The sequence below is a fragment of the Amblyraja radiata genome, chromosome 28 (assembly GCF_010909765.2).
Source record: "Amblyraja radiata isolate CabotCenter1 chromosome 28, sAmbRad1.1.pri, whole genome shotgun sequence".
Classification (NCBI taxonomy): Eukaryota; Metazoa; Chordata; class Chondrichthyes; order Rajiformes; family Rajidae; genus Amblyraja; species Amblyraja radiata.
In genome coordinates, this window is record NC_045983.1 from 21,529,740 (window position 1) to 21,557,511 (window position 27,772).

Consider the following 27,772-nt stretch of genomic DNA (forward strand, 5'->3'; position numbering starts at 1 on the left):
CTTCAGATAGGAAAATACAATTATGTTACAATCTTGTATTGCACCAATCAGTAAAACCTCCCAGTAATCCACTGTTTATATTACTGGCATTATATAATGAACTCAATGGTAGGCATCAAAATACTGCTGCATCCTGTAGAGCATCAACCTTGAAAGTTAATTCTGACTCTAAATACTGAATACATTCGGAATTGCTGGAATCAAGTTCATACAATTTTCTTGTCATCAGCAATAATGGTTACAACTGTGAAATAGCAAAGCCCTGATTGAATTTGATTCCTACGCCAAATATAAGTCTATTTTCTCGACTAAGAGCACCAGTTATCGGTTGGTATGCGAGTGAAAACTGATTCATGCTACTTAATAAAAGATTTTTCATTCCAAGGTACACTCTTCACTCATTAACCTTTAGCAATTTATAATACAGAATTCATATCTGCAAATTAATCTGGGATTCATTGCCTCAATGACCTTTAAAATGTTCAGCCTGCTTGAAGAAGTCCATCTTACATTTTTGCTGACCTGTTGGGAGCTTCCCTTTACATTAGATAAATTTGGCCGGATTCACAGAGGTGGAATTTAGAATTCTGAGCAACTGCCTTTATCTTTGCGAATATTGGAATACTACATTTTAGTGATTATGACAGAAATGATTCAATGGCATTCTATGAGATACCAAGAGATAATTATTAACAGCATCAACATAAAATGAAGAAAGATTTTGCTGCAGCATGGAGATGATGTTATTTTCATATCGCGGGTGCAGGTGCATGAAAGCAAAATCCATCCTGGACATCTCTGTCAAGTTTGCTGTCCTCATGAAGCTAAGTTGCATACTATCAAGTTAGAATTTTCCCAACAGAGCTTCAGTATGACTGGAGCTTCAGTATGACAATACTCCTTGGGAATTCTATTATAGCAAAAACTACAAATGAGATTTGTCTCTCAAGTAGTAAAGTTGCATGGTTTCCATTGAGAATGTCTCAGTGGAACTGGCATAACAAGGCAATGTATTATAATTTTTCTTTTAGGTTAAGAGAGCAGGTGTAGGTGTGCATGGTTGCATTGATCACAAACCTTTGGCACATAAGTATCTGATAAATAGGAACAAGAGTTTGTGGCCACTTTATTAAGGCACTTTATATATATATGAAACCTCTCTTATGATTGGCGTATGCACACACCTGTATATGTTTCTACAGGCTACATTCTGTTGCTGGCTTGGAAAAACATGGAATTCAGTTTCAGATGGGGCTCAGTTGTCACAAATTGTGTCAGATTACTTGATTCTGATTTAGAATGCAATGGATCAAATTTTCACTTCTAAGACATGAATGCATAATCTGCCTTGGCTCGTGTCATCTGTTGGATGGGAGGTTGATCTCAAAACTCAGACACTCTCAGGATCTTCTGCTGTCCAGAATTTCCATACAATATTTCAAAAGTACTGAATTTTTGGTAATGGAGTTTGTAACATTTCAAGTTTGTAGCGCACTCTACATTAAACAAGTTCTGCACTGGGTGCATTAGATTACTATCATCAAATATGTTGACAGTATAAATGAGAGATAAAAGGCACACTCAAGCAACCGAGCACAGCAGAGCATATTAGGTGGAACGTAAAGGGCACTATAAACATGAAATTAAAACAGAAAAAGCTGAAAAAGCACAGTAAGAGAGGCAAGTTGATCACTGCACTGCAGAGGAATCTGTGAGTGTATATGGATCCTGAGATGAACCCCCCACCAAAGATGGCACATCTACCAATGTATCAGAAATAGTGTAACATGGTAATATGATGGATGCTGAAGGCATTTATCTAGTTGGGGACAAGGTTAAACAGCATTGAATGCATAAAATCAATCTGTTTTGGACTTCTCAACTATCATTCTACCCATCTTTGAACAGCATTAGGAACTCGAGTTGCTGAATCATAAGACAATGTGGAATTGGACTATGAAAGAAACAGTTACATACTAATTGAAGCAGTTGTTGGTAAATTAACTGTTTTGATCATAATCATCAACAAATTGTTCAGGCTGTCTTATGGCATTGGTGTAATTTTGTTACAACGAATGGAAAATTGAGATGATTTTATGTTGAGATATCTTTCAAAATCTCCGCAACATTACTCACCAAAAAACAAGGTTAACTATAATCAACAGAGAATCTAAATGTATGGAAATGTATAACTTTCACAAGCCACATCTGCTGCGTGATACTTTTGCTGAATCCAAGGAGATTCAACTGGGTCTCAAGTAGTGTGCAGCGATAGACATTAATAGTATACACATAACTACTCTGAGTAAACAGTACAAGCAGAAAGGAAATGCTGAGTCATGATGAATGTATAATATGGATAGAGCAATTTGTGTGGATACCTCCATATCTCAAGTTATGATTTCGAACTTCCCCACCCACACACTTCTTCCCCCGCCCAGAGCCCACCCCCTACAACCCCCCCGCCTCCACAACCCCCCCCCACCCACACAGCCCTCCTCCCACACACCCCTCCCCCCACCCAACCCACCCACACACCCCTCCCCCACTCCTCCCTCTCCCCCCAACCCCCACAACCACCCCCCCACATATCCCTCCCCCCGACCACACAACCCTCCCCCTCTCCGGCTCCACAATGCTCGCTGCCCCCACAACCCCCCCCCCATCCAAATAACCCTTCCCCCCGCCTCCACACCTCTCCCCCCACTACCCACCATTGCCCCCACAACCCCCCACCCACCACTCCCCCCACCCCCTCCCCCTACAACCACTTCCCCCCTGCAACCACCCCCACAACCCCTCCACCCACCTCCTCACCCCTACTCCCACACCACCCTCTTCCCCTCCTACACTTCCCCGCCCCTCCCACCCCACACCCCCCTTGCCACACCCACCCGTTCCCACACAATCCCCTTCGCTTCCCTCCCCCCCTCCCCTCACACACATGAAGAGAAGGGGAGGGGGAGTCCTGGGGGATGAGGGGAAATGAGCTGCGCCTGCACAGTTCCTGTGGGTATGGGTGAGTGGTGGAATTTGCGTTGGGGAATGGGTTGCATTGGGGAACCAGGCCTCCCGTGTGACTGGGACCCAACGTGTCCCACTTAGTCTAGTGTCTCGTATAAGTGAAGGAAAAGCAAAAGCTGATCTTATGATCTTAATCTTAAGTAAATTATTATATTTCATAACCCAAAGTTCTCTTACCTTCCAACAAAACCGAAGAATTGTAGAAGACTACATCTAGTCTACTACTGACTGGTGACATTTAAACTGAGCTGCAGCATTTGGAATGAGTGAGAAAATCATTGGGTAGATTACTGAAAAAAAGGAATATGTTTGTTTTACAGTTTAAACATTGGATTTTGGGGATTATGTATATTTTTATCCTGATTAAGGAGGAAGTAATGTGATAATGTTGTTGCGAAGGCACTTGAAGAATGGAGAAACATTGTGTTGTGATCTTATTGTTATCAGCAAGTTGCGTGGACAAGTAACAAAAATAAAATAAAGGCTTCTTAGGCAGACTCACAAGTGATCTAAATGACTGTGTTGTGAGCATTTATTTCACTTAATATTTGAGTGCAATGATGCTGAGATAATACAGTGGTCTATTCAAATATTGGTCTACAGACAGTAGACCAATATTTTTAACTCAAATTTAAACTAATTATTTGTAACTGATTCATATTTTTAATGAGTAATAACAATGCAATTTTATAAGAACTGGCAAGTCAATTGTGAAACTATTTGAATAGTTTTGCATTTTAAATTAAGTTTCGTAATTAGAATACAAACATCTAAAACATCCATGTGCACTCGTTTAAAAAAAAGATGGATTAACTTGCTCCTTTTAAACTGCTTGAAGCATCATAAAAGTAACAGCAATATGACTTGGGATCGTAAAGTGATGCAGCAATGAAACATTGTTCAGCTCTGAAAGTCTTAACTGGTGGGTCTATGGAAATGGAACTCCACTAATCTTAATGCAATAAAATTTCAACACTTTGGATTATAAATCTCAAATGATGTGTAATAAATCCTTTGAACATGCTTCTGTCACAGAATTTTTGCCGCAGGTTTTGCAATCAGCAGATTTTCCCTTTATCTCCACTGAAGAAATGAACAATATTAATTTTAGTGGTTGACAGTACACCAGTTAAATTCAGGCCACTCACCTTCTATCAGGGAGGATAGGAACTCTCCAGCCTTTCACTTGACTTAGTTTGCTATCTGATAATTCAATCTGCAGTGGAAGTTTTGGTACCCAAACTGTCAACTCCAGTGCAGCACTTAAATATTCATAGTCAAAAATGATCCGGGCGTTCATTGAGCCTCGAGACTCCTTACCACTCACAAACACATAATCACAACCTTTGGACACCTGTGTGAAAACAGAAGAGGTTGAATCAATTGGAATCTGCAGAAAGAGAAATTTTACACAAAAAGTCAAAATTAAGTCCATAAAAATACAGAATTAAATTGAAACATTAACCATTCAAACCTGATGACCATTCTCGATGTATTGTTTGCTAGATAAAACAATTGGATTAATTTGCCTCACAATTCATTCCAAATTCCATTGTTGATAAAGGGAATACTTATTATTGAAATAAATCTTTCTGAAGCATTATTGTTAAATTTTAAATTAATAACTGTTTTCAGGGAACTGTGTTAAAAACTTTGGATAGTTCAACAAAATCAATAACAATTACACAAAGAACAAATGCTTGCCAGTAGAAATGCAAGGTTTTTCTTTTATATATTTGAAAGGCTGAATCAGATTAATTTAAATATTAAGATGTGCTAACTGTTTTTTCTTACATAACCACTGAAATTAAAACAATGTACACGCCTTCTCCACCACCTCTGGCAACATGTTCCAGGCATCCACCACCCTCTGCTTAAAAAAACCTGTCCACGCATCTCCTTTAAACTTTGACATTTCCACCTTGGAAAAAAGATTCTGACTGTCTGAAACATGAATCCTTGAACAAAAAATTAATAAACTTTTGTCGTATCTTTTGCATTTGTGTTTATTTTATTATTTATAAATACAAATTCCCAAAAAGTGAATTTGTATTCCGTATCCCGGTTTTTTGGTTGTGATTTCTATAAGGGCCAATTTCCACTACGTAATGTGCCATTGTGCAGGAGGTAAACTATTATTTAAATTGATAGTGAAAACAAAAAGTGTGCCTGCTCAAACTGAATTGGTATCTTAGCAGACATTAGTGTCATGCAAGACAAAAACATTTTCATTGCAGAAGCACTTTAATCTGCCTCTTATGGAAATGAGAGAAAGTTACAAAGACAAATAATCTAAATGATTGAATGTTCAAAATCTAATACTTAATTGAGGTATAAAAACATCACAGGGATGGAGATGGCTTCTGAACACGCTATGGAATTTCTGCAGGTGAATTATCTGTGTAAATACTTACATAGGCAAACACAGTAATAACAGAGTACATTCTGAGATCAAGTCAAGTGTCATGTGAGTAATAATGGAAAATACAGTGATTTTAAAATTAAAATGGAAGTTATAGATCAATATATCGAAATAAATACTGGTGCAGCCACTTTCTGTTTGATTACAACAGAGATAATGTCAAGAGGTTCATCAAACACCATTAACACCAAAATAGACATGTATTGGAAGAATATATTTAGTTTGATGGCATCATCATCTAGTTAAGTGTTTTAAGCTATACGCAGAAATGTTCAACAGGATTTGGAAACATGAAGACCATAAGCATATTACGCATGTGATCTTCGTCCCTGAATGCCAAGACCAAACTATTTTACTAAAGGGGACCGAACAATTGCAATGCAACCAAGATGATGTTCTGGTTGAAACTATTAGAAGAGAAAAATCTATGTCCTTGAGAAGGTATTCAAGAACCCACAATAGTTTAAGATATGTGTGTGTGGCGGCGCCTAACGGCAGCGGCTCGACTACAGTCATCTGTCTTTTTTTTAATTTTTGTCTTGTTAAATGTATGTCTTGAGCTAATTTTTATTCTTTTTTTAGCTGTGTATATGTGGGGGGGGGGGGGAGGCTGTGCGGGAAACCGTTAATCTCTTCCCTGTACGGGGACCCTATGTCATTGGGCCTAACATCGAGGAGCCGGCGGCGGCCTCCGGCTGGGACTAACCTGAGAGCTCCATTCGCGGAGCCTGCGGACCTGGCCGTCTTCGGAGCGGGAAGAGCTGTGGTGGAGCGCAGCTGCAACCCGACTTCGGAGCTTCGGAGGCTCCGGCCGCAGGCCCGTTGGACAGGAACATTGGGAGCTCCAGGTCCCTGGTGGGAGACCACTTTTCAGAGCTCCCGCAATGGGATGGAGAGGGGCGGGGAGGGGGAGTGGGGGAGGTGAGGAGGGAGACTGGGGGGATTAAGGGAGAGGAGGGGATTGGGAGGTAGAGGGGGGGAAATGGGGGATGTGAGGAGGGAGACTGGGGGGATTGAGGGAGAGCAGGGTTTGGGTGGGTGAGGAGGGGGGATAGAGGGAGAGGAGAGAGTAGGGAGAAGAGAGGAGTTATGGAGGGAGGGAGGGAGGGAGTGACAAGGTTAGGGGAAAGGAGAGGTGAGGGAGGGATTGGGGGAAGGTAGGAGGAGACGGGAAAGAAGAGGGAGGATGTGAGGAGGGAGAGTGGTGGAGGAGGGGGGTGAGGAGTGAGGGAGGTGGGGGATAGGAAGGTGGTAGGGAGGGGAGTGGAGTTATGGAGGGAGGGAGGCAGTGACTGAGGGTAGGGGAAAGGAGAGGGAGGGAGAGTTGAGGGAAGGATTGGGAGAGGAGAGGAGGCGAGGTGAAAGAAGAGGGAGGGTGAAGAGGAGGGGGTGAGAGTGCTGGGGATGAGGAGAAATGAGCCGCGCCTGCGCAGTTGGGGGCTATGGGTGAGTGATGGAGTATTGCGTTGGGGAAACGAGTTGCGTGGGGGACCAGGCCTCCCGTGTGACAGGGACCCAACGGGCCCCACTTAGCCTAGTAGTGGTTAAAGAAGCAACGGAAGGTATCTGTAGCAGAGTAGCGAGTCCTTCCTGGTGTAGTACTATACCACTTGCATGCTTCCACACCCACACATATTTGATGCTTCTAGTTCTGGAAGAAAGTAAATTAATATTCTTCAAGGGACTGGACGAATTCTCCCATGCTAAAATGAGAATGTAAATCCTTTCCATGTGACAACCTGTCCACAAATGAGAGGCTACATTTGTAGTAATTACATCCAAAGAATTACAAAGAAGAAGAATGGAGGAACATCATTTGGGGTACTTAGAAATTGTTAACATAAAATCAATAGCCAGTGGCTTCCTAGAAACTAGGTGTTGGAGTAGGCCATTTGGCCCTTCGAGCCAGCACTGCCATTCAATATGATCATGGCTGATCATCCAAAATCAGTACCCCGTTCTAGCTCTTTTCCCATATCCCTTGATTCTATTAGCCCTCAGAGCTAAATCTAACTCTCTTTCTTCGTCTAATGGCATGGCTTAGACAAGGACCTGGAAGAATGTGTCAAGAATTATACAGCCTGTGATAGTCTCAGATCACAAGCACTGAAAGCACTACACTTATGGGCCTGTCCCACTTAGGCGATTTTTCAGGTGACTGCCAGCGACTGTCAGAGTGGAATACACACACATCGCTTCTTTTACCAGCCCGTTATGCAGGCAGGGGACAGGGCAAGCGGGGGGAGGCTGTCTGAGTTAAATTCACATGGTGCAAAGCCAAGGTGATACAGACAGAAACCGCGACGAACAGGAAGGTTCGCGCTGTAATTAAGACGGTTAAAACAGTGTACGGTAAGTCGTTTAAAAGAGGGGGGGGGGGAATAGGGAGAAGGGGGGAGAAAGAATGGAGACAACTTTTAAAAAGCCAGAGATACATGGCTATAAAGCTCGGCGGACATTTAACATTACGGGTCGGTTATCCTTGGTTCTGAAAACTACTGCTAATACGTTTTTTTCCCCCCCAATGAGCCAATGAAATTCACCGGTCAGCACTGGCTACAACCTACTAGAATCTTCGAAAACCTTCGACCTCCTGGAAACCCATTAGGACCTCCTGGCGACCCACCTACGGCACGAGAATTTTCGCTACTCTCCATGGCGGCTTAATTCTAGTCGCCGCTAATTTTTCAACATGAGGCCGCGACTACTTCCCAGAATACGGGAACTCATGACCATGAAGGCAACTACCCGGCAACCACCCGCGAACATGTGGCGACTGCATAGTCTCCTGCAGTCGCCTAAAAAGTCGCTTACATAGAAACATAGAAAGTAGGTGCGAGAGTAGACCACCAGGTCCGTCGAGCCCGCACCGCTTAAGTGGGACAGGCCCATAAATGTGGAAGTGTGCCACAAGGTCATCCCATTATGTGCACATAAACTACTGCAAAAAATGTGAGTCTCTTCCAAGTGTGCTGGTGGGTAGTCATTCAGAACGTGTGGGATTATTCACTACCCCTGAACACACAATAGAAGCCAGATCCATTTTCATGAAGCATGGTCTTCCTTAAGGGACGTAGTTTATGAAACAAAGTGGATCACATCATCATGGATCACATACCCTAACCTCAAGCAGATAAACTCAGATGTCAAGACATGAAGAAACAAGCATTGTGTGGCAGATCATACTTTATGATGAAACGCTGACAAACAGATTGCCCTCTGAAATACGAATTGATTCTGCTGTCCATGACAGGATACACCACTATAGAAATGCTGATGCACAGAAGACTCGTCTGAGTCTGGTTCAGCTGAATCTGGAAAGAAAAGTGGAAGAAAGGCATTTGAAAGAACGAGAATCACGATAAGTATTATGAAGCTGGGGGGGACTTTAGCAAAACAAAAGTAAATATCTATTCCAGGCACTATAATTCCAAGTTCCAAGCATAACGTGGAGGGGAAAGCTGCCACATGGTGTTGATCCTCTGCTGGCTTTAATAGTTGCCACTTGGTAATAGTTGTTGTCAGTGTAATCTTGGAGAGTATCTGAGTGCAATTAGTAGATGATACGCACAGTGGTAAAAAGAGGACTGGTGGTTTGAGCAAATAGATATTTAGGTCAAAATTGAGTGTCATTTAAGCTTTGTCCTGGCCTGTGGCAAGGCAGGTGGAGAGTATTCGTTCATGCTCTTGACTTGGATCTTTTAGCTGAGGGTCTGGAAATTAGTTACTTTGAGACACAAGGGATTGAAGATGTTGAAATCTGGAGCAAAAAATAAACTACTGGAATAACTCAGCGGATTTATTAGCATTATTAATCTGCTGCTGACGCTACAGCATTTGGATGGCTAATCAAGGTGACAACCTGTTTATCGTGGGAAACTCAGTATTGGTAAAGTCACTGAATTCAAGAATAAGTGCTTAGATATTCTTATTGGAAATTATCATTGCCAGACACTTGTGTGGTGCAAATCCAATTTGACATTTGTCGGTGAATGCTACACACAGACAAGATCTTCATTTGCTGAAGACCTGAGAGAGAATTTGTGCATTGTGCCATGGTCAGCAAATGTCATATTCAAGGAAAGAAGATCGTTATCAAAGCATCTAAAGATGGTTGGATTGGATCAGAGTACTGAGGAGCTCCTGAAGGTGGAATAATGGATCTCCAGCAACCCAAACAAGAATCCTTTATATAAAAATTCCAGTTATTTAAATGTTTTCTCCTTGATTACCAAGGGGTCCTTAATTCAATCAATGACCGAAACTAACTTGAACATTTTCGAGCAGATTGGTGGTGATTAAGTGAAAGTGGATTGATTCGGCAATAATTAATCAGGAGTCGCCCTGTCTTTGTGTACAGGAGATGATTACTGATACTTCAACTTGCCTTTGGTACTCACACTATCACTGACGGGAGGGTATGTTCTTGGCATGTCCTCATCCTGTTAGCTATTTAGTTCTCAACTACCATTAACAATGAAATGTGGCAAATTAGCAGAATCGTAACTGATTCATTGGTTGTTTATTGCACGCTGTTTCTTTTACTATTTAGCACAAATGCAGTCCTGTGACACTGCTGATAATTAAAACTACTCCTAAAAGTCAGTTAATCTTCGTTAGCATATTTTATTTGGTAAATTTATTATTGGTATGTTTAAAATTAATCTTTTGTATTTTGGTATGTTTACTCTGCAAAATCTTGTAAATTCAAGTACATCTTATCATCGACCTTTGAGAGATGATGGCACGGACACACAGCCAACATGACTATGCTTATAATAGACCAATAATATATTTTGACGTCACAAAAATATTTTAAGCTAGTTATGTAAGTGGGTACCTGTAAAGGAGTGATAGCTGACACACTGTAACCTTTACTAGGAGTTTATTATAGCACATGGCGCACACGTCCCAGCACTGACTGCATCCAGCCTTCAGGTGTGGGAGGAACAAAGGGAGGATACTACAGTTATACTAATATGATGGGGCGTGGTTAGTGGTGATGAGGTAGCTACATTATAGGTTGCATGCATAAACCATCTACAGTACCTAAGTTTATGAGATCACTAAAACTAAATGAACCTTGATGAATCTATTCAGTAGCGAGCAGAATAGAAATTAAAATGTAAGCATAAATATGGCAGCTTTTAGGCATTGACAATGTCAACACATTTCAATCCAAAGTGCTTTGATTCATGTTCATAACTGGCAAACTGTACGTGTATCAGTAAACAAATTATATAACAAAGAGGTAGAAAACCACAAGAAATCCAGATGACGGAATTCTCAAATATGGTTAATGTTGGAATCACTCAGCAGGTCAAGAAGCATTGGTGGAAATTGAATTAATATTTCAGATTGAAGAGCCTTTGTCAGAACTGGTTAAAGAGAGAATTATTGTTACGTTGCAATGTTTACTACTAGTCAATCTCAATGTTGAGAACATACTAAAAGGAAAGCACATTGGCAGAAATTAATAACATCTTTTCAGGGTACTACTGACTAGTGACAAGGGACTATCAAAGTTTCATGTTCTAAATGGAGATTTATGTTCCACATTGAAAGTGCAATGTTTGTAATGCTCATGGGAGGCAATTCAATTACAGGATTTGGTTTTCAATGATTTATTCAGTGATTGTGTTGATAATAAATAGTAATCGTAACTACTAATCAATAAACACAACCTCAAGGCTTCCATCCTTATTTTCGCAACAAATTTAGTTATTTAAAAAAAATCTAAATAATTATACATTAGGCAGCAGAATTTTTCTCTTTGGCTTTAAGTCTATTCTGTTGGTGGAAATGTATGGAGTTAAATTGGAAACAGAAAGGATGTATGACCTGGATGCAACTTTGCAAATAAGGGAGCCTTTGATGCTCCAATGCAATTGAGGTTATAGGTTTGGAATGTTTGTTGATAAGCCATGTTGAGCTGCAGCATCACATTATGTAGAGGGTACATATTGTAACCATCAGTAGTGGAAAGAAGAAATGTTCAAGGTATTAAAAGGTGTGCCAGTCAGGTGGGCTGTTTTGTTCTGGACAGGTCATTGAGGTAATTAGTAACCATTGGGGTGCCACAGAGATCACAACTGGGGCCCAACAGATCCAGTGACCAGTTTGATTCTGATTTCTGCTGCTATCCTTGTCAAGTATGCACATCTCATTGTGACCTCATGAGTGTTATTGAGTATTGTAAATTACACCTCCTGTAAGCGGTGAGAAGGCTCCATGAAACTGGGCCCTGCTTCTGATTTTCTCTCAGGTGTACACTTTCCATCAGTTAAATGATGAAAGCTGTTGTCGACAGTGCTCAATCAGGCTTACTCTCCTACAATCTGCTCACCAAGCCTGGTTTAGGTGATGTCATACCCACTGGTTGGAGTGAATGCCCTTGATATCAAGGCAGAAATTTACCAAATATGGCTTCAGTAGTCTTGGTAAAACCAAGATAATTGGGCATCAAGGTGAAAACAGTCAAATGATTGGTAGACCTCACACTAAGGACCTGGTTAAAATTCAAGCATGGGCTGACAAGTGATAAGTAACAACACAAATGTACCAAGCAATGACAATCTCCAACCACAGTCATCATTTAGTACCCCATTGTTGACATCCTCGAGGTCACCACTGTCCAGAAACTCAACTGGACTTGCCATATCAACACTGAAGTTACAATGGGCCAGATTTTACTCATCTCCTAACATTCATTGCAAGTCAAATGTGTGACAGGAAATTATCAATTTTCCTGGATGGATGCAGATCCCCCAACACCCAATGAACCAAGCACATTTTATTTATGTTTATAATGACATGGGAGAAGGCATTCAGCTCTTTGAATCCATACTGCCTTCCAAGGGAATAATTCCATTAGAACAATTCTTTATTTCCCTGAATCCCTGCATCATATTCTCCTCAGACATGCCCTTCAATTTTCATTTATTTTTCCATAAAAAATATCCTAATGAGTAATTTACAGTTTACTGGATAATTAACCAGTTGGGATTCGAGAGGAAACCCAAAAGAGAACATGTCAACACTACACATGTCAGATATCAATTCCAGTCACTGGAGCTGTCTGGAAACAGCACACATTGCTGTGTCACTATGCCATCTGAATCAACAACCACCATTCGGGACAAAGCAGCCCCTTGACTGGTAAACATATCCAGTATCCTAAATATTCATACCCTCCAATACTGACATAAAGTGTGCTTTCTATGTAGTTACTCACCCAGGCTACTCAACAGCCACTTTCAAACCCATAATCTATCACCAAGACAGACAGGGATAACAAACAAGATAGACACAAAATGCTGGAGTAACTCAGCGGGTCAGGCAGCATCTCTGGAGAAAAGGAATAGGTAATGTTTTGGATCAAGACCCTTCTTCAGACCAGACAAGCACATGCACATGGGATAACAAGCATATGGGAACACCACCATTGCAGGCTCCCACTGAAGCACCTCTGTTGGAATTAGAAACATATTACCTTCCGATATCGCTGCTGGATCAAAATCCTGGTACTTCCCTCTCAACGATATTGTGGGAGTACCTTTGCAAGGAAGACTTCAGTGGTTCAACAAGATAGCTAATCACTGTCTTCTCAAGGGCAATTGGGGACGTGTAATAAATGGCGGTCTTGCTAACAACATTCAGATTCCCCCAAAATGAATAAATAATAAATAAAATCATCTTTTTTTTTTACCTTCCATGTGCAGGAATAATGAGCGCTTGATACTTTTAACAGTTCAGATCCAGGATTACATTCAAATTTTCTAAGCCCTAATATAAAGATAAACATTTCCCAGATTACCACTTACAATAGTGGGAAGATATGAACTGTACAATTATAAAACCATAGCATATGTGGCTGTATATAATAATGCATAGTAATGGCTTTATATTTTCCAATTGTTAGCCCCTAATTCTCACATATTAAACTGATATAAAAATGAATGTGATGGGCCAAATTCTGTTGCTAGTAAATCCAACAAAGTTGTTCATCCCTTATCTATAATTAATGGAACCTCGCAATATCAATGCTTTTACACGTTTGGTACTCTTCTTATTCTATACTTTATTCTATAGTTGTAAATTAGTTTAATCTCTTCTTATTTCTTATTCTAATTTGAGTTTAAAGATTTTCACTGTGCAATGTTCAATCCCTTCTCTTGCTCTGCTGGATTGCTTGACCAATGTGCAGTTTTAGGTGATCTATGTCCTGCAACTAAACATTGGTGAGGGCGAAACTATTTTCAACCCTGAAACAAGCAAAACAAAACAAGCAATTCCATCTTCCTCTCCAATACTATTTCAACATCAAATTGTTCAATACCGCAACCCTGAGCTGATTCCTTAAGTTCTTTACAGTGTTCTAGCTGTTGTTATGTTAGTTGTGTATTTCTCTTCAAGGCTCTGTACAGTTCTGAGCAGGCCTAGTATATTATTTGTGGTAATTGATGATGCAAAATTTCAGTGACCCTTCCAGCAAATATGATGAAAGTAATCCACCATCAACATTTTTTCAGTCATTATTGTACACTATTGTATATGTGTCTTTTTCCAATACTGGAGAGATTTTGAGGAACGAGATTATTATTCAGGTTTTTACATCAATACACTGTTCTTAACAAAAATCTACCCATCATGTGAAACCTTACAACAGATACATATTAGATAACTTCAAGACCGAAAATGTGTCTGGTTTCATAACAGACAAATTTTCATTGTTTTACCACCATTTTGGACACCAAATCTCTCCCACATTTAGTCACGAATATTTAACTCATAAATAAACTTCATATGGCCCCTCATATACTTTTTGATAATGATCCAGGGAAATATCTTCATCAATACCAGGAGAAAAATACAGTAAAATGTCCGGTATTCCGCCTAGCAAAGATCCCGTAACGGTTGTTGTGCTTGGTGCCCATTGTCACAATGACCGTTATCGCGGTCGGTACCTCAGTAAATTAAACCACGGAGGCTCCAAACCTCTACTGCTTTTCACAAACCCCAACTATTTATCCTATGGTAGTAGTGATTTTTGGGCAAGTTAATTATTTTTCGTATATTCACATTTAATATATCAAAAACATCGTTAATATAAAAAAAACGACCATTTATGATCTATTTTTCGACTTTTTAAAGTCAATAAAAAACATTTTTGGGGCATAAATTGGTCATCAAAACTAAGAAAATCTTCAATTTGGCAACACACTGTATCTTGTTTACCATTCATACGGATCAAGTCACTAACTTCATTCCTTTGTGTCACCTCTGGAAGCTCCACAACGACTGTTACGGAGACATTTAACTTACTAAAAAATCATCCCAAATCAAACCTTCCGACGAATCATCGGCCATCGATATAGCTCAAATCCATAAGGTAATGTACCGTTTTTGTGTATCTATGGATATAATTTGTTTTTCTCTAATAATGTAACGTTCGTTTTCTGGGACACCAAACCTTTGCAAGTCCACTGCAACGTACGTTTGTATGTATGATCGTATAACGTGCGTTGCGGTGTCCACTCAGATGGATGCAGTATTCTACTACATGATCAGGTGAATGAAGTGGAAACGGTGTTTGCAATTTTATTGTTCCATGTGGTATTCATAAACATAAAAAGGAATACGAAGTACGTCCACTTACTGTACCAACCAGGTCAGTGGTGGACACCACGCGGCAACCGTTACACAAAATGTATTTGTGTATTCTGATGCCATTTTCGGAAACTTGCCATCAATATGCTATCTTTTCTTATATTTTTTGTTGATATTATGTTAGTCATGAACCCAATAAAATGCTTGTCAACTTTCTTGAAGGAATTTGAAATTTGACCCCCTTTGTCACATTATTGTGTGCCAGTATTGTAAAAAGATACACATTACTGCACTTTCTGTTTTATTTCATATTTCTAGAATCTGCAAGGTTTTTTCCATTATCATACTTTTCTCCCAGCCTGGGTACAATGGTGTAACCATGGGTAAATCCTGACATAGCTATCCTCTGTCCACCCCTTGCCAAGATTGGAACTGGTCGACAGGAGTGACAAATGTAGTGAGAATGAGTCTTCTCTAGAATCTTGCATTTCATTTGGAAGATGGGAGTGGGAGGGGATCTTGCTCAGATCAGATATCCTGTGATTTTTTTTGTTAGAAATGGTGAATTTTCTGTGCATTAATAGTGAGAATTTGATGAGGTAGTGATGTTTTTATGATTAATCATAATTTCTTGGCATATTTGCAAATTATTCGTCTGAATGAGATGATCTAAAGTGCTTACATTATGCATTTTGAAAGTTTTCTTTAATCTATAAATCCTATTGTTAATTATTGGCTTGATCACAACAGAAAATGGATTAAAACATTCAATTAAAGGAAATTGAACTGTCTATTCGAATTGCTTAAATGAGATCAATTCTAATGGCCCAGATTCTGCCACCGTAAATGAAAGGGAACTAATCAGGATTTGGCTTCATTGTAGAAAGAAAATGACAATGACTTTGGGATTTACGCGATGCATAAATTAATGTGGAAATCCCCAAGTTCCTGTCAATGACAGCATTTTCTGACAAGGTTTGCTGCTATATTGCCTTCTCAGCCTTTATCAAACAAATTTCACACATATATAATATTAAATTTGCTGAAAATGTTACTTTCTGTTACTAAAGTGAGAATTATGTGTAATAAGGAACAGCAGATGCTGGTTTAAACCAAAGATAGACACAAAAATCTGGAGTAACTCAGCGGGACCCGAAATGTCACCCATTTCTTCTCTCCAGAGATGTTGCCTGTCCCGCTGAGTTACTCCAGCTTTTTGTGTCTATAGCCATTATTATAACTTAGCAACCATATATGCCTTTAAAAGTGTGTGCATGTCGATTGTAACTTATTCGCATACTTGAAAATAATAGATATTAATTGTAAAATGTTCACTTCAGCATTAATTTGTGTATGTATCAATCTCGGTTAAATATTTACAATATTAACAAATAAATATTATACTTTTATTTTTCTGTTTGTTGTTTATGTGAACCCTTCAGCTTTACAGCATTACTGTGACTGGCTATGCGGGATCCCAGGGAAATGATACCTAATATTCATTGGCATTGTTGAAGAAATCTGTGCCACATAGCTTGCTATGTCAGTGACAGTTGTTTAATCACCACTGACAGTGAAATCTAGTTCATTTAAGATTGCTACGAATTCATAAAAATGAATGTTTTAGAACTTAATGATGAGATATACACTCAAAATTATACACTCTGGTTAATTTCAAAAATCTTGAGTTGAATTTTAAACAAGCAATGAGAATAAAATAACTATTAAAAATTGAACTGCCTTCGTCAGCTTATGTTGATTCCTCTTGTCGTATCGTTATACTTTTCCAAGCCACTGCACAACGCAGGCTCTGGCACATGGGTTGAAGACCTTGAGATCTTCTGGCTTGCAGGGCTCTGGGTGAAGGGGGCAGGTAAGTAAGTGCTACATAGTTTGGGTTGCCTCCCCGCAGTCACATTCGGTTGGTTCATCGTTGTTGTACCCCCAAATCTGCATGGGGGCTTTGCACCGTCTGAACCGTGTTCTGAGGCGATTGAGGCAGAGCCAGACTGGCCATGTCTCTTTCGCTCCCAATGGAAGGGACTACTCAGGGTGTGGGGTTTTGATTGTAGGTGTGTCACCCAAGCATCTATCCTACAGGTGCGGGGGTTATCATTCAGGGGTTGAACTGCATGTAGGAAGCTATTTCTGGATTTTAACCTCTTTGGTGCCTGGACGTGTTGGAAGAGTGGATGACGAGAGTCATCCTCCTGCTTGGTGCATTCCATTTTTGGGGATACTGCTCTTCTGATTGGAGGGGGTGCAATACAACACAGCAGGTACAGGTCGTCAACTCATGTGGGTTTGAGGCACACGAGTTGATAACCTGTACCTGCTGTGTGGGTTTGAACGCTCCATCTTTGGGGACCAAAGAAGGAGCATTCACGTCGCAGTCCCTGTCAGGTTTTACACCTGCGAATTCTTCTATCATGCTACACTAACTTATGTTGATTAAGCATTAATAGTTATTTTTAGCTGGACACAACACTGTCAGAGGCCCTCGGGCATAATCAGGGATGGGGAGGGAGTCTAACAGCAGAGGTGGAGTTGCAGGGCATGAGATTGTCTTCAGAAATAGTGCTGTGCCAGGTGGAGCTACAGTACCTTCCGTAATGTTTGGGACAAAGACCCATCATTTATTTATTTGCCTCTGTACTCCGCTATTTGAGATATGTAATATAAAAAAAATCACATATGGTTAAAGTGCACATTATCAGATTTTATTAAAGGGTAATTTTATACATTTTGGTTTCACAATGTACAAATGACAGCTGTGCTTATTCATAGTCCCCCACTTTCTGTGCACCATAATGTTTGGGACACATGGCTTCACAGGTGTTGGTAATTGCTCAGGTGTGTTTAATTGCCTCCTTCATGCAGGTATAAAGAGAGCTCTCAGCATCTAGTCTTTCCTCCAGTCTTTCCATCACCTTTGAAAACTTTTATTGCTGTTTATCAACATGAGGACAAACGTTTTGCCAATGAGAGTCAAAGAAGCCATTATAAGACTGGGAACCACGAATAAAACTGTTATAGAGACATCAGCCAAACCTTAGGCTTACTAAAATCAACTGTTTGGAACATCATTAAGAAAAAGAGCACTGGTGAGCTTATTAATCGTAAAGGGACTGGCAGGCCAAGGAAGACCTCCACAGCTGATGATTGAAGAATACTCTCTATAGTAAAGGAAAATCCCCAAACACCTGTCCGACAGATCAGAAACACTCTTCAGCAGTCAGGTGTGGATTTGTCAATGACCACTGTCCACAGAAGACTTCATGAACAGAAATACAGAGGCTACACTGCAAGATGCAAACCACTGGTTAGCTGCAAAAAAGGATGGCCAGGTTACAGTTTGCCAAGAAGTACTTATAGGAGCAACACAGTTCTGGAGAAAGGTCTTGTGGACAGATGAGACGAAGATTGACTTATATCAGAGTGATGGCAAGAGCAATGTATGGAGGAGAGAAGGAACTGCCCAAGATCCAAAGTATACCGCCTTATCTGTGAAACACAGTGGTGCGGGTGTTATGACCTGGGCATGTATGGCCGCTAAAGGTACTGGCTCACTTATGTTCATTGATGATAGTAGCCTAATGAATTCTGAAGTGTAGAGACACATCCTATCTGCTCAAGTTCAAACAAATGCCTCAAAACTCATTGGCCGGTGGTTCATGTTACAGTAAGACAATGATCGCAAACATACTGCTAAAGCAACAAAGGAGTTTTTTTAAGCTAAACAATGGTCAATTCTTGAGTGGCCAAGTCAATCACCCGATCTGAACCCAATTGAACATGCCTTTTATATGCTGAAGAGGACTAGCCCCCAAAACAAGCATAAATGAAAGGTGGTTGCAAACAGGCCTGGCAGAGCATCACCACGGAAATCACCCAGCGACTGGTGATGTCCATGAATCGCAGACTTCCAGCAGTGATTGCATGCAAAGTATATGCAACAAAATACTAAACATGACTACTTTCATTTACGTGACATTTCTGAGTCCCAAACATCATGGTTCCCTTAAATGGGGGGGGACTATGTATAAACACTACTGTAATTTCTACATGGTGAAACCAAAATTTATAAAAATGGCCTTTATTAAAATCTGACAATGTGCACTTTAACCACATGTGATTTTTTTCTATTACAAATCTCAAATTGTGGAGTACAGAGGCAAATAAATAAATGATGGGTCTTTGTCCCAAACATTATGGAGGGCACTGTATGTTGCTCCTCATTGCATCTAATTCATCTGATCAGTGAGGCCGTTGATACATAATGCCAGGGGGCCACTTGGTGTGGGCAATGAAAATTGTCTCCGGCAAACTATATTCTTAGATGGATACAAAATATGCAAGATCTTATCAAGCAGAGATTCAAAGAAATAATGACTTCAGTTACCAGCGGGACAGAAGCTGTAATAATTCAGTATGTCTGCAAGCCATCCTAAAACGTCTAGCATTTTTCATCATTACCCTCTCTTTGAAGCCTGAACAAATCAGTAGTGTTCTATAAACCGACGATTCTTTAAGACAACAATAGGGTAGCAATAGTGGAAGTACAGATAATACAAATCTCCCTCTTCTCCTAAGCTGCTGCATGTTTCTGAGATTGTTATCTTCTCTTGCCTCTCCAATATACATTGATGCTGGTGTTCTCTCCTTCCTTCTCTCCAGAGATGCTGCCTTTCCTGCTGAGTTACTCCAGCATTTTGTGTCTCTCTTTGATGCTGGTTTTGGTTACTCCCTTAGAGATCCAGCCAAGGCAGTCAAGTCAAGTCCTGTTTATTGTCATGTGCATGAGCTACAGGTACCGTAAAAAAACTTGCTTACGGCATCATCACGAGCATATTTCTTATTATTATTAACATTATACTTATGGGCGCCTTTCAAAGACTCTCAAGGATGCCTTACAAAATTTAATAAGCAGATTACAAAACATATAAGCAGAATAAAACAAAAACAAAAACAAAAAAAAATAGTAGGGACATCAACAACAATTGAAAGAGAGAGCAGCTGCAGCTTAACGCGCCAACGTTCACTCTCCCTTCCGGCAGCCATCTTGGAGACAAAACATTCAAAGCACCTTTTAACATTGAACATTTCGCCTTCCACCACAGTGAGGAGTGTGTAGGAGTCACTGTGGTGGAAGGCGAAATATAGTTCAAGTCCTTCCCCTTGCTCTTCCGCGGTCGTGGGCCTCGAGCCCCCTTTGACGGGACGATCTTGACTCCTGTAGCCGGTGTTCGGGCCCTCCGCATCAAGGCGCTCCACTCCCGCATCAGGGGGTTGTCAGCTCCCCTGCGCCGGGCGAACAAACCTCTCGTCAGGGCAGGTCGAGCCTTCCGCGGCGTTGGAGCTCCCGACTAGCCTCACCCCGAGACCTTGGTGATAAAGTCCGCGATGGTCACATATAACACAGCCAACAAATCACCTTTTCCAGTCAACAATGGACCATTGTAGGCTTCACCTTTCTTTGGCCATCGGTGCCGACTCTAATTTGTTCTGAACATTTTCCTAACTCCAGTTTCCCCTCTCCCCAGGCTCTGTCTGAAGGTTGGTCTCGATCCGAAACGTCATCTCCAGAGATGCTGCCTGACCTGCTGAGTTACTTCAGCATATTGTGTATTTTCTTTGATGTAAACCATTATCTGCAGTTCCTTCCTACACATTTAAACCATAAGGCATCTTCAGCACTAGTATTATATACAACCACAATATGCAACACCATAGTTTTCATAGCTTTCTCTCCCATCAACACTAAAATAGGAGACCAAACCTGATTCAATGAGGTTTGCAAAAGAGCTGCAAAGTAGGATGCCAACTTGGTGAAGCTGTGCAGGACTACATACACATACATTCTAATCAATAAATAGAATTTATTTATTTATACACGGGCAGGGCGAACCCTCGGCTCTGGAGGAAAGAGTTAGGTGTCTTGGTGTGGGAGGCGCAGGTCACGGGGTTGACCCATAGGCAAGGTCGAGCAACGCCCGTGCCCATTTGAGGAGTAGGGAGCTGTATCATACCGAATAAAACACGTCTCGAGCACACAACTTGTGTCCGCTTAGTTTTTGGCTGGACTACTGCGAGTCCCCGCTATAGAATACTGATTAGAATGTGTGTGTATATAGAATACCAAGAGATAAACAAATGGATCAAGTCAGAGCTCTTTAGTTCAGCGTATGATCATGAACAGTAGTGGACAATTAGACAACTGGCTGGAGGAGATAAGAATCTTTATCCTGAATGATAGCAGAGCTCAAGTGCCAAAAAACAAAAGCTCAAATGTTATAATCTTGAGCATCTCCTGAGGTCTCCACTATCACAATAATCAATATACAATCAATTCCAATTAATCCATATATCAAAAAACATCTTCGAACACAAGATTTGGTATAGATTATGGATGGCAACAATGCCCTGGCTATAGTACTGAAGGCAAGCCACTAGCAAGGTTCATCTACAGATGGTAGACACAAAATGCTGGAGTAACTCAGCGGGTGAGGCAGCATCTCTGGAGAGAAGGAATAGGCGACGTTTCGGGTCGAGACCCATCTTCAGACTGAATCCACACAGTTTATCTACAGATGCATGTCCAGCATCTACAGTACAGTACGGAAAATTGACAGGATATGCCCAGTTCAAAAAAGCTATGCCTGTATGCAGTGCGATCTGAATAACATGCCTGCAATGACTGATACATGAATATTCACTGCGCATAAGTGCAAGGCAATGAACATCTCCTACAAGAAAATATCCATGACCTCCTCTCGACTTTCAGTGTCGTAACTTGTAGCAAGTTCTGTACTCAAGAGTGTTAGCTTCACTGTTGACAGAGAGGAAACAATCAGACCAGTTACAAATAAACAGAAGCCAAAATTGTAGTCAGGACCAAGGCAATGCTCACATCCTGATTCCTTTACACCATCTACAGGGCAGAAGTCAGGATGGAATATTTTCCATTTGTTGCAACGAGTTCAACTCCAATACCACTCAGGAAGTTGATATGATCCGGGCAGTTGAAACCTCCATGTTGAAATTTACTCCCTCCTGGTTACTGCCTGTACCACCTACGAAAACATTTATATTCTATCTTCTTTTATTACTCAATATCTCACGGTACTTTACAGCTAATTATGCACTTTTGAACTTTACACAAAATGGCTGTCGTTTCCTACATCACCTTTGCTGACTAAAGATTTAGGAAATAGCAGCTAATTTGTGCAGTTAACATGGACTTCTACCACAAAAAAAATCTAAAATTCCCCAGATTTGAGGCAAAGGTGTCAAAGGTGCCTCAACAAAGTACTGAGTAAAGGGTCTGAATACTTATGTAAATGTGATATTTCAGTTATTTCTTTTTAATTACTTTGCAAAAATTTCTAAACACCTGTTTTTGCTTTTTTATTATGTGATATTGTGTGTAGATTGATGATTAAAAAAAGAATTTAATCCATTTTAGAATGTGGAAAAAGTGATGGGGTTTGAATACTTTCTGAATGCACTGTAGAGTCAGTCAGACCTCACACAAAAATAGATAGTTGTGGTTGTGGTAGATCAATCATTTTCCAGCTCAGGATATTGCTACATCAGTTCCTCAGCGCAGTGTCTCAGATCCAGTCGTTCATCTGTTTTCTAAATAACCTATTTTCCATCATAAGGTCAGAAATAAGCACATTTATTGATGTCCAAAAATAACTGATATAATAATCAACATGAGATAACTAGTTTACAAACAATAATGATTAGAGGATATATATTACTCAGAAGTATGGGGAGAACTTATTCTTCAATTAGTGTGATGGAAACATTTACATCTTGAGAAGGAATACAAGATCAAACAATTTTACACCACCTTCGGAGGAGGGGGATGCTACATCTAAAAATAAATGGGTGATGCTTTGAAGTGGATCTTTTAAACTTTGGTTATGTTTTAGTCTACAAGCCTATATGAAGAATGTGGAATAAATTGTATCCTTAAGAGGGTTGAAATAACAGAGCAAAGTTCTATACATTCTGTCAATTGGCTACATTCTTCAAATGCTCTAGCCTAAAATATGGAAGATAAAAACATTCAGCTTGGTTTGTTAAAGCTGTACTATGGAAAGATTTATTCATATTAATTCTATCCAATGTGCTACGCAATTTCCTTTATAACTAGTTATTAATTACCTTGTTCAATGAAGTTGGTGCAAATAATTTACAAAACATAGCTGAGATTCTGTAATGAATATGATTATTCTTGCATATCATACCTCAGGTAATACAGAATAATTTACATAATCTAATAGTGAACAAAACTATATACAATTAATTATTCAGTATTTCACTGAGGCAGTTTCCCACCCAAGACTATAAAGGAAGCCTCTAGGACACAGATCTATTCATTTACTTTGTGTAGCACTGTTATTAGCCTTGATTTGTCATTGGGAGTGAAATGAAAACACAGTTCGACATGCTAAATTTGGCAGTCCTCAAAAAGAACATAGAAGCTTAGTGAAGCCAACTAATCATAATGACTGTGGCATTCAGCCATTGCCTGGATGCTTCAGCAGGAAGCCAATATCAGGAGCGCCATTTAAGATTTACCTACATTGTTTAAGCTGGCCTACACCTATTGTACCCATTTGTTAGACAAATGGGAGAATGGTTTCCTAAATATTAGGAAACAGAAGGTTAAAGATAACTCTGGGCGAATAAAACAAGGATAAAAGGCTACAAAGACGTTGGTCATTGGTCATTATTTCAAAAATGTGAAATCCACCTGTAACCATTGTCTTTGTGTGCTACCAGGTCAACACACAGTTTCCTCCAACATAATCTAAATGCCCTCACAAAAGAAAGATAGGTAAATATCCTGTCAGCTTCTCAGAATATTTTTAGGATTTGGCTGGTAAGAAGGGTATTCCTGTTTACACAAATACCATTTTATTTATAATATCTTATGCACAATTTAAAAAATAGGCAATATTTACATTATAGTTACAACATAATTATAATCTAGAGATGTTTCTCACTGATATAAATTATATTCAGTGTATAAATATCTGTTCAAGATATCTTTACACCACATCAGTCATGTTGCTCCATTTTGATCACACTGGACTTCATGTTTACGATGACAGCTGCTTAATGTATAATGGAAATACCAATACTACATCAATTTTCCTGACTGTAATCAATCTGCTACTGAGTGGACAGAATAAATTAATTCAGCTGCCAATATTTGTGAACAATTTATGCAAACTACATTGTTATTCCACCATTTTGAGTGAAGTTACCTTAATAATATCTTCATTAGTGGACCTGCACTCAACAAAGGATGACACATCTGTGATGATTCCATTCACTTCCACTGCAATGACCTTTAGAGGAATAGCCACAGTCCTTCCTGTAAGTATTGCGGTATTGATGATCTCAGTATTCTGGTGAAGAAGAAAAAATACATATTGTCAGTGTTTAGACATTTCATTGTTTTTGTAGTCCTTTGGCAAATAATTAATCTATTTAAAAAATGAGTTTCTTACACAAGTAACTTAGATTACATTATGTGTTGAATTGCTAAAGAAAATTATTAGATAACATCCAATTTCTAATGAAAGCACTCAAACTCAGCATGGGATTCAATATCAAAAAATATATATTAACTTTAACATAGGCACCTTGATAGTATTTTCAAATACCTTTTGATCTTCCTGCTCCGACAGTCTCCTTTTACATCCCTATAGTTTGTTTTCTTTACAGAACAAAACTATGAAGAATGCAGCACAATATAATGAATCTTGAGTAGCTGGTGAGAATGTACCTGCAGTACAATTAGGCAACTCAAGCATCGTTCAATGGCTTAATCATTCAGAATTCTGAGGAAGCGTTGCTCTAATTATAGCACTTCTCAGCGTCTGTCACCTTGATTCCTGACAGGAATTACAAGGTGAATGATCAGGGTATTATTCCACTTTCTGCCAGGTAACCGGCTTGCTCTAAAAATCCTCCCCCCCCACCCCATTTACCTCCTAATATCCGGAGTAAAAAAGAGGAATTTAAGAAGCCTCGGCTTCAAGTGGGATAGCTGATAACAACCTTGGAAACTTACTAACTTGGTAATCCCACTACTCTCGTGTCTCTACCTGCAGCAGCTTCAGTTTGTGCCTCAAATTCTACAGTACAATCTGATAATATATGGATGTGGAGCAATCCACTGCATACATGATAATCTGATGGTGACCTTGCTGTTTACAAGTTTTCAATCAAAGGATAAAATGATTTCCATGTGAACATTAAATAACTCAATATGCAGTTTATATTCCAAGTCCATTTATGTAATATGTAGCTCAAAGGATTCAGAATAGCTTTTGATCTCTGCTTTTGTTGAATGCTGCTGCTATTAGTATTGACATTAAAAGCTCAGTGTAGTTTGTCCACTACAGCCTAATCTTTAATGTGAAATAAATGGAAATGTCTTTGAATAAAGTGTATTTTGCATCTGTAATATAATATATTTTTCATTTCAAATTATTAAAATGCAAATGTACTTCCAGAATGAAACCTTTCAATAACAAATGACGTCGAATACTCAATTAAAGGTCCACACAACCTCATTCTTATAACTATCTGAAAACCGAGTTACTCTCAACTTAAATTTTCAACTGCATGTTGTCGTGGTGCATTGGAAATACTTTGCTAAAAACTTAATGTTTAAGTGCTTTGATTACTTGTTGTGTTTCATTCCATATTTAGTAAATAAATGGTGGTTATGAACACATGATCATTGAAATATCCATTCATGAGGTTTATGATTTAGTTTTAGTGATACAGCATGGAAACAGGCCCATCAGCCCGCTGAGTCCACACCAACCATTGATGAAACTTTCACACGCAAGTTCTAGGTTGCCCACTTTCTCAATCACTTCCTGTACTTTAAGGACGATTTTTTGAAGAAGCCAATTAACCTAAAAACCTGCACGCTTTGAGATGTGGGAGGAAACCGGAGCACCCAGAGAAAAAAACATGCGGTTACAGGGGGAACGTGCAAACTTCATACAGACAACACTTGAGGTCAGAATCAAACCCGGGTCTCTAGTGCTGTGATTCAGCAGCTGTGCCACTGTGCCACCCTAGCTGCTCCACTGGTAAAACCAGTACATATTGCCCATGCCTAAATGATTTTTCAGAAGATAATGATGATGATAACGAATAGTTTTCCGTGAACTGCTTGTTTCTATTTGAATATACTTCGATAATTCTGATTTAGTATTTCAACACAATGAAGGAATGGTAGAATGTTTCCATTGATCTAAAAAAGGTATTGACTAGTTGCTGCATCGCATTTTGTTACTAATATGCACTGTTCGAGTCAGCGGATGTTTAAGGTCGTGGAAGTTACCAATCAAGAAGGCTAATTTTGTGCTTCTATAGTATTAAGGAATTGCACTCATTCAAGCAAGTGAAAAGTATACGAACGTTACTGTGGCTCAGCTGGTGGAAGGTTTTTGGGAATATTGGAGATGAGTTATTTGTTGCAGTGCACCAAATGTGCTTGAAATTACAATATTTGTGGTTGATCTGTTTAAGAATCTCCTCAGGTAGCTGGTGCTGGGGAATTAATGATAATTCCATGATCAGTCACATATCATAAAATAACAAAGTAACATTAGGTACTGAACTCTCCCTCATTGGGGATGATCATTATCTGGCTTTTGTGCGGCACAAAGATAACTAGTCACATCATATCAAGTCTGAATTTATTCAGGTCTTAGTATGAACTTTTGCAAACAGTTGTTCTCCCCATTTCCAACATAGGATGAAGAGATTGTTGGTGGAATAGCTGAAGAAGGGCGAGCTTAGGACTTTGTTCTAAGAAATTTCAGCTCAATAGTAAGGATAGCAAGGTAGGAGAACCTTGGATGACCAAACAAGGTGTAAATTAGGTCAAAAAGAAAAGGGAAGTGTAGGTAAGGTTTAAGACGATGAAATCAAACAGTGCCTTTGAGGAAGTGGGCAGGGGGGCAATCAGAAGGACCAAAAGGGGCTACAAAATTGCTTTGGCAAGTCAGATAAAGAAAATAGCAAGGCTTTTTATATTAACATTCAAAACAAGTGGGAGAAGGTATGATCATTCAACGATAAAGAAGGGAATTTATGCTTGAAGTCAGGAAATGTAGGCAAAGTACTAAACAAGAACTGTGCATTTGTATTCACCAAGGAGGAGGACACGGAGATCAGTGTGGAGAACTCTAACATGCAAGGGCAGTTTGAAAACAAGTAGCAGCTGGTATTGAGGCTCTTGAAGAGCACGACAATGAATACATCCTCAGCACCTGATGGGATCTATCCCAGGTTATTAAGAGGGGCAAGAAGGAAGATCGCAGGAGGTCTTTGATTCTTTTGTAGACTAAGGGAAGGAAGACTGCAGAGAACCAGTGTTGTTCCTTTATTTAATAATAAGAGTGGAGACCATCATGTCAGTGGTAAGGAAGCTATTGTTGTGGTGGAAGGGCATTATTCAGGCTGGATATTCGTGACCAGTGGAGTTCCCCAGTGATCTGTGCTGGGACCTGTATTTTTGTGATATATATAAATTACTTTGACATAAATGTAGACAGGTCGGTTTGCAGATGACACCAAGATTGCTGTTGTGAACTATGAGGAAGGCTGTGAAAGTATACAATTGAATATCAAAATGGGCAGAGAAATGGCAGATGGAGTTTAATCTGA

The 27,772-nt window shown here is 39.7% G+C and overlaps 1 protein-coding gene and 1 long non-coding RNA gene across 2 annotated transcripts in view; one reads left to right on the plus strand and one right to left on the minus strand.

Moving 5' to 3' along the window:
* The window catches only part of tmem132e (transmembrane protein 132E), a 185,712-nt gene that overhangs the window by 19,574 nt on the left and 138,366 nt on the right, over nt 1-27,772 (minus strand). The window contains exons 5-6 of the mRNA XM_033046046.1: nt 24,340-24,483; nt 4,173-4,378 (exon numbers count right to left, since the gene is read on the minus strand). Of these exons, the coding sequence (XP_032901937.1) occupies nt 4,173-4,378; nt 24,340-24,483 (350 nt within the window). The remainder of the gene's footprint in view (nt 1-4,172; nt 4,379-24,339; nt 24,484-27,772) is intronic.
* LOC116988971 lies at nt 14,731-27,758 on the plus strand. The gene is made up of 3 exons (XR_004416095.1): nt 14,731-14,837; nt 15,612-15,616; nt 27,748-27,758. It is a non-coding gene; the product is annotated as an uncharacterized LOC116988971 (long non-coding RNA).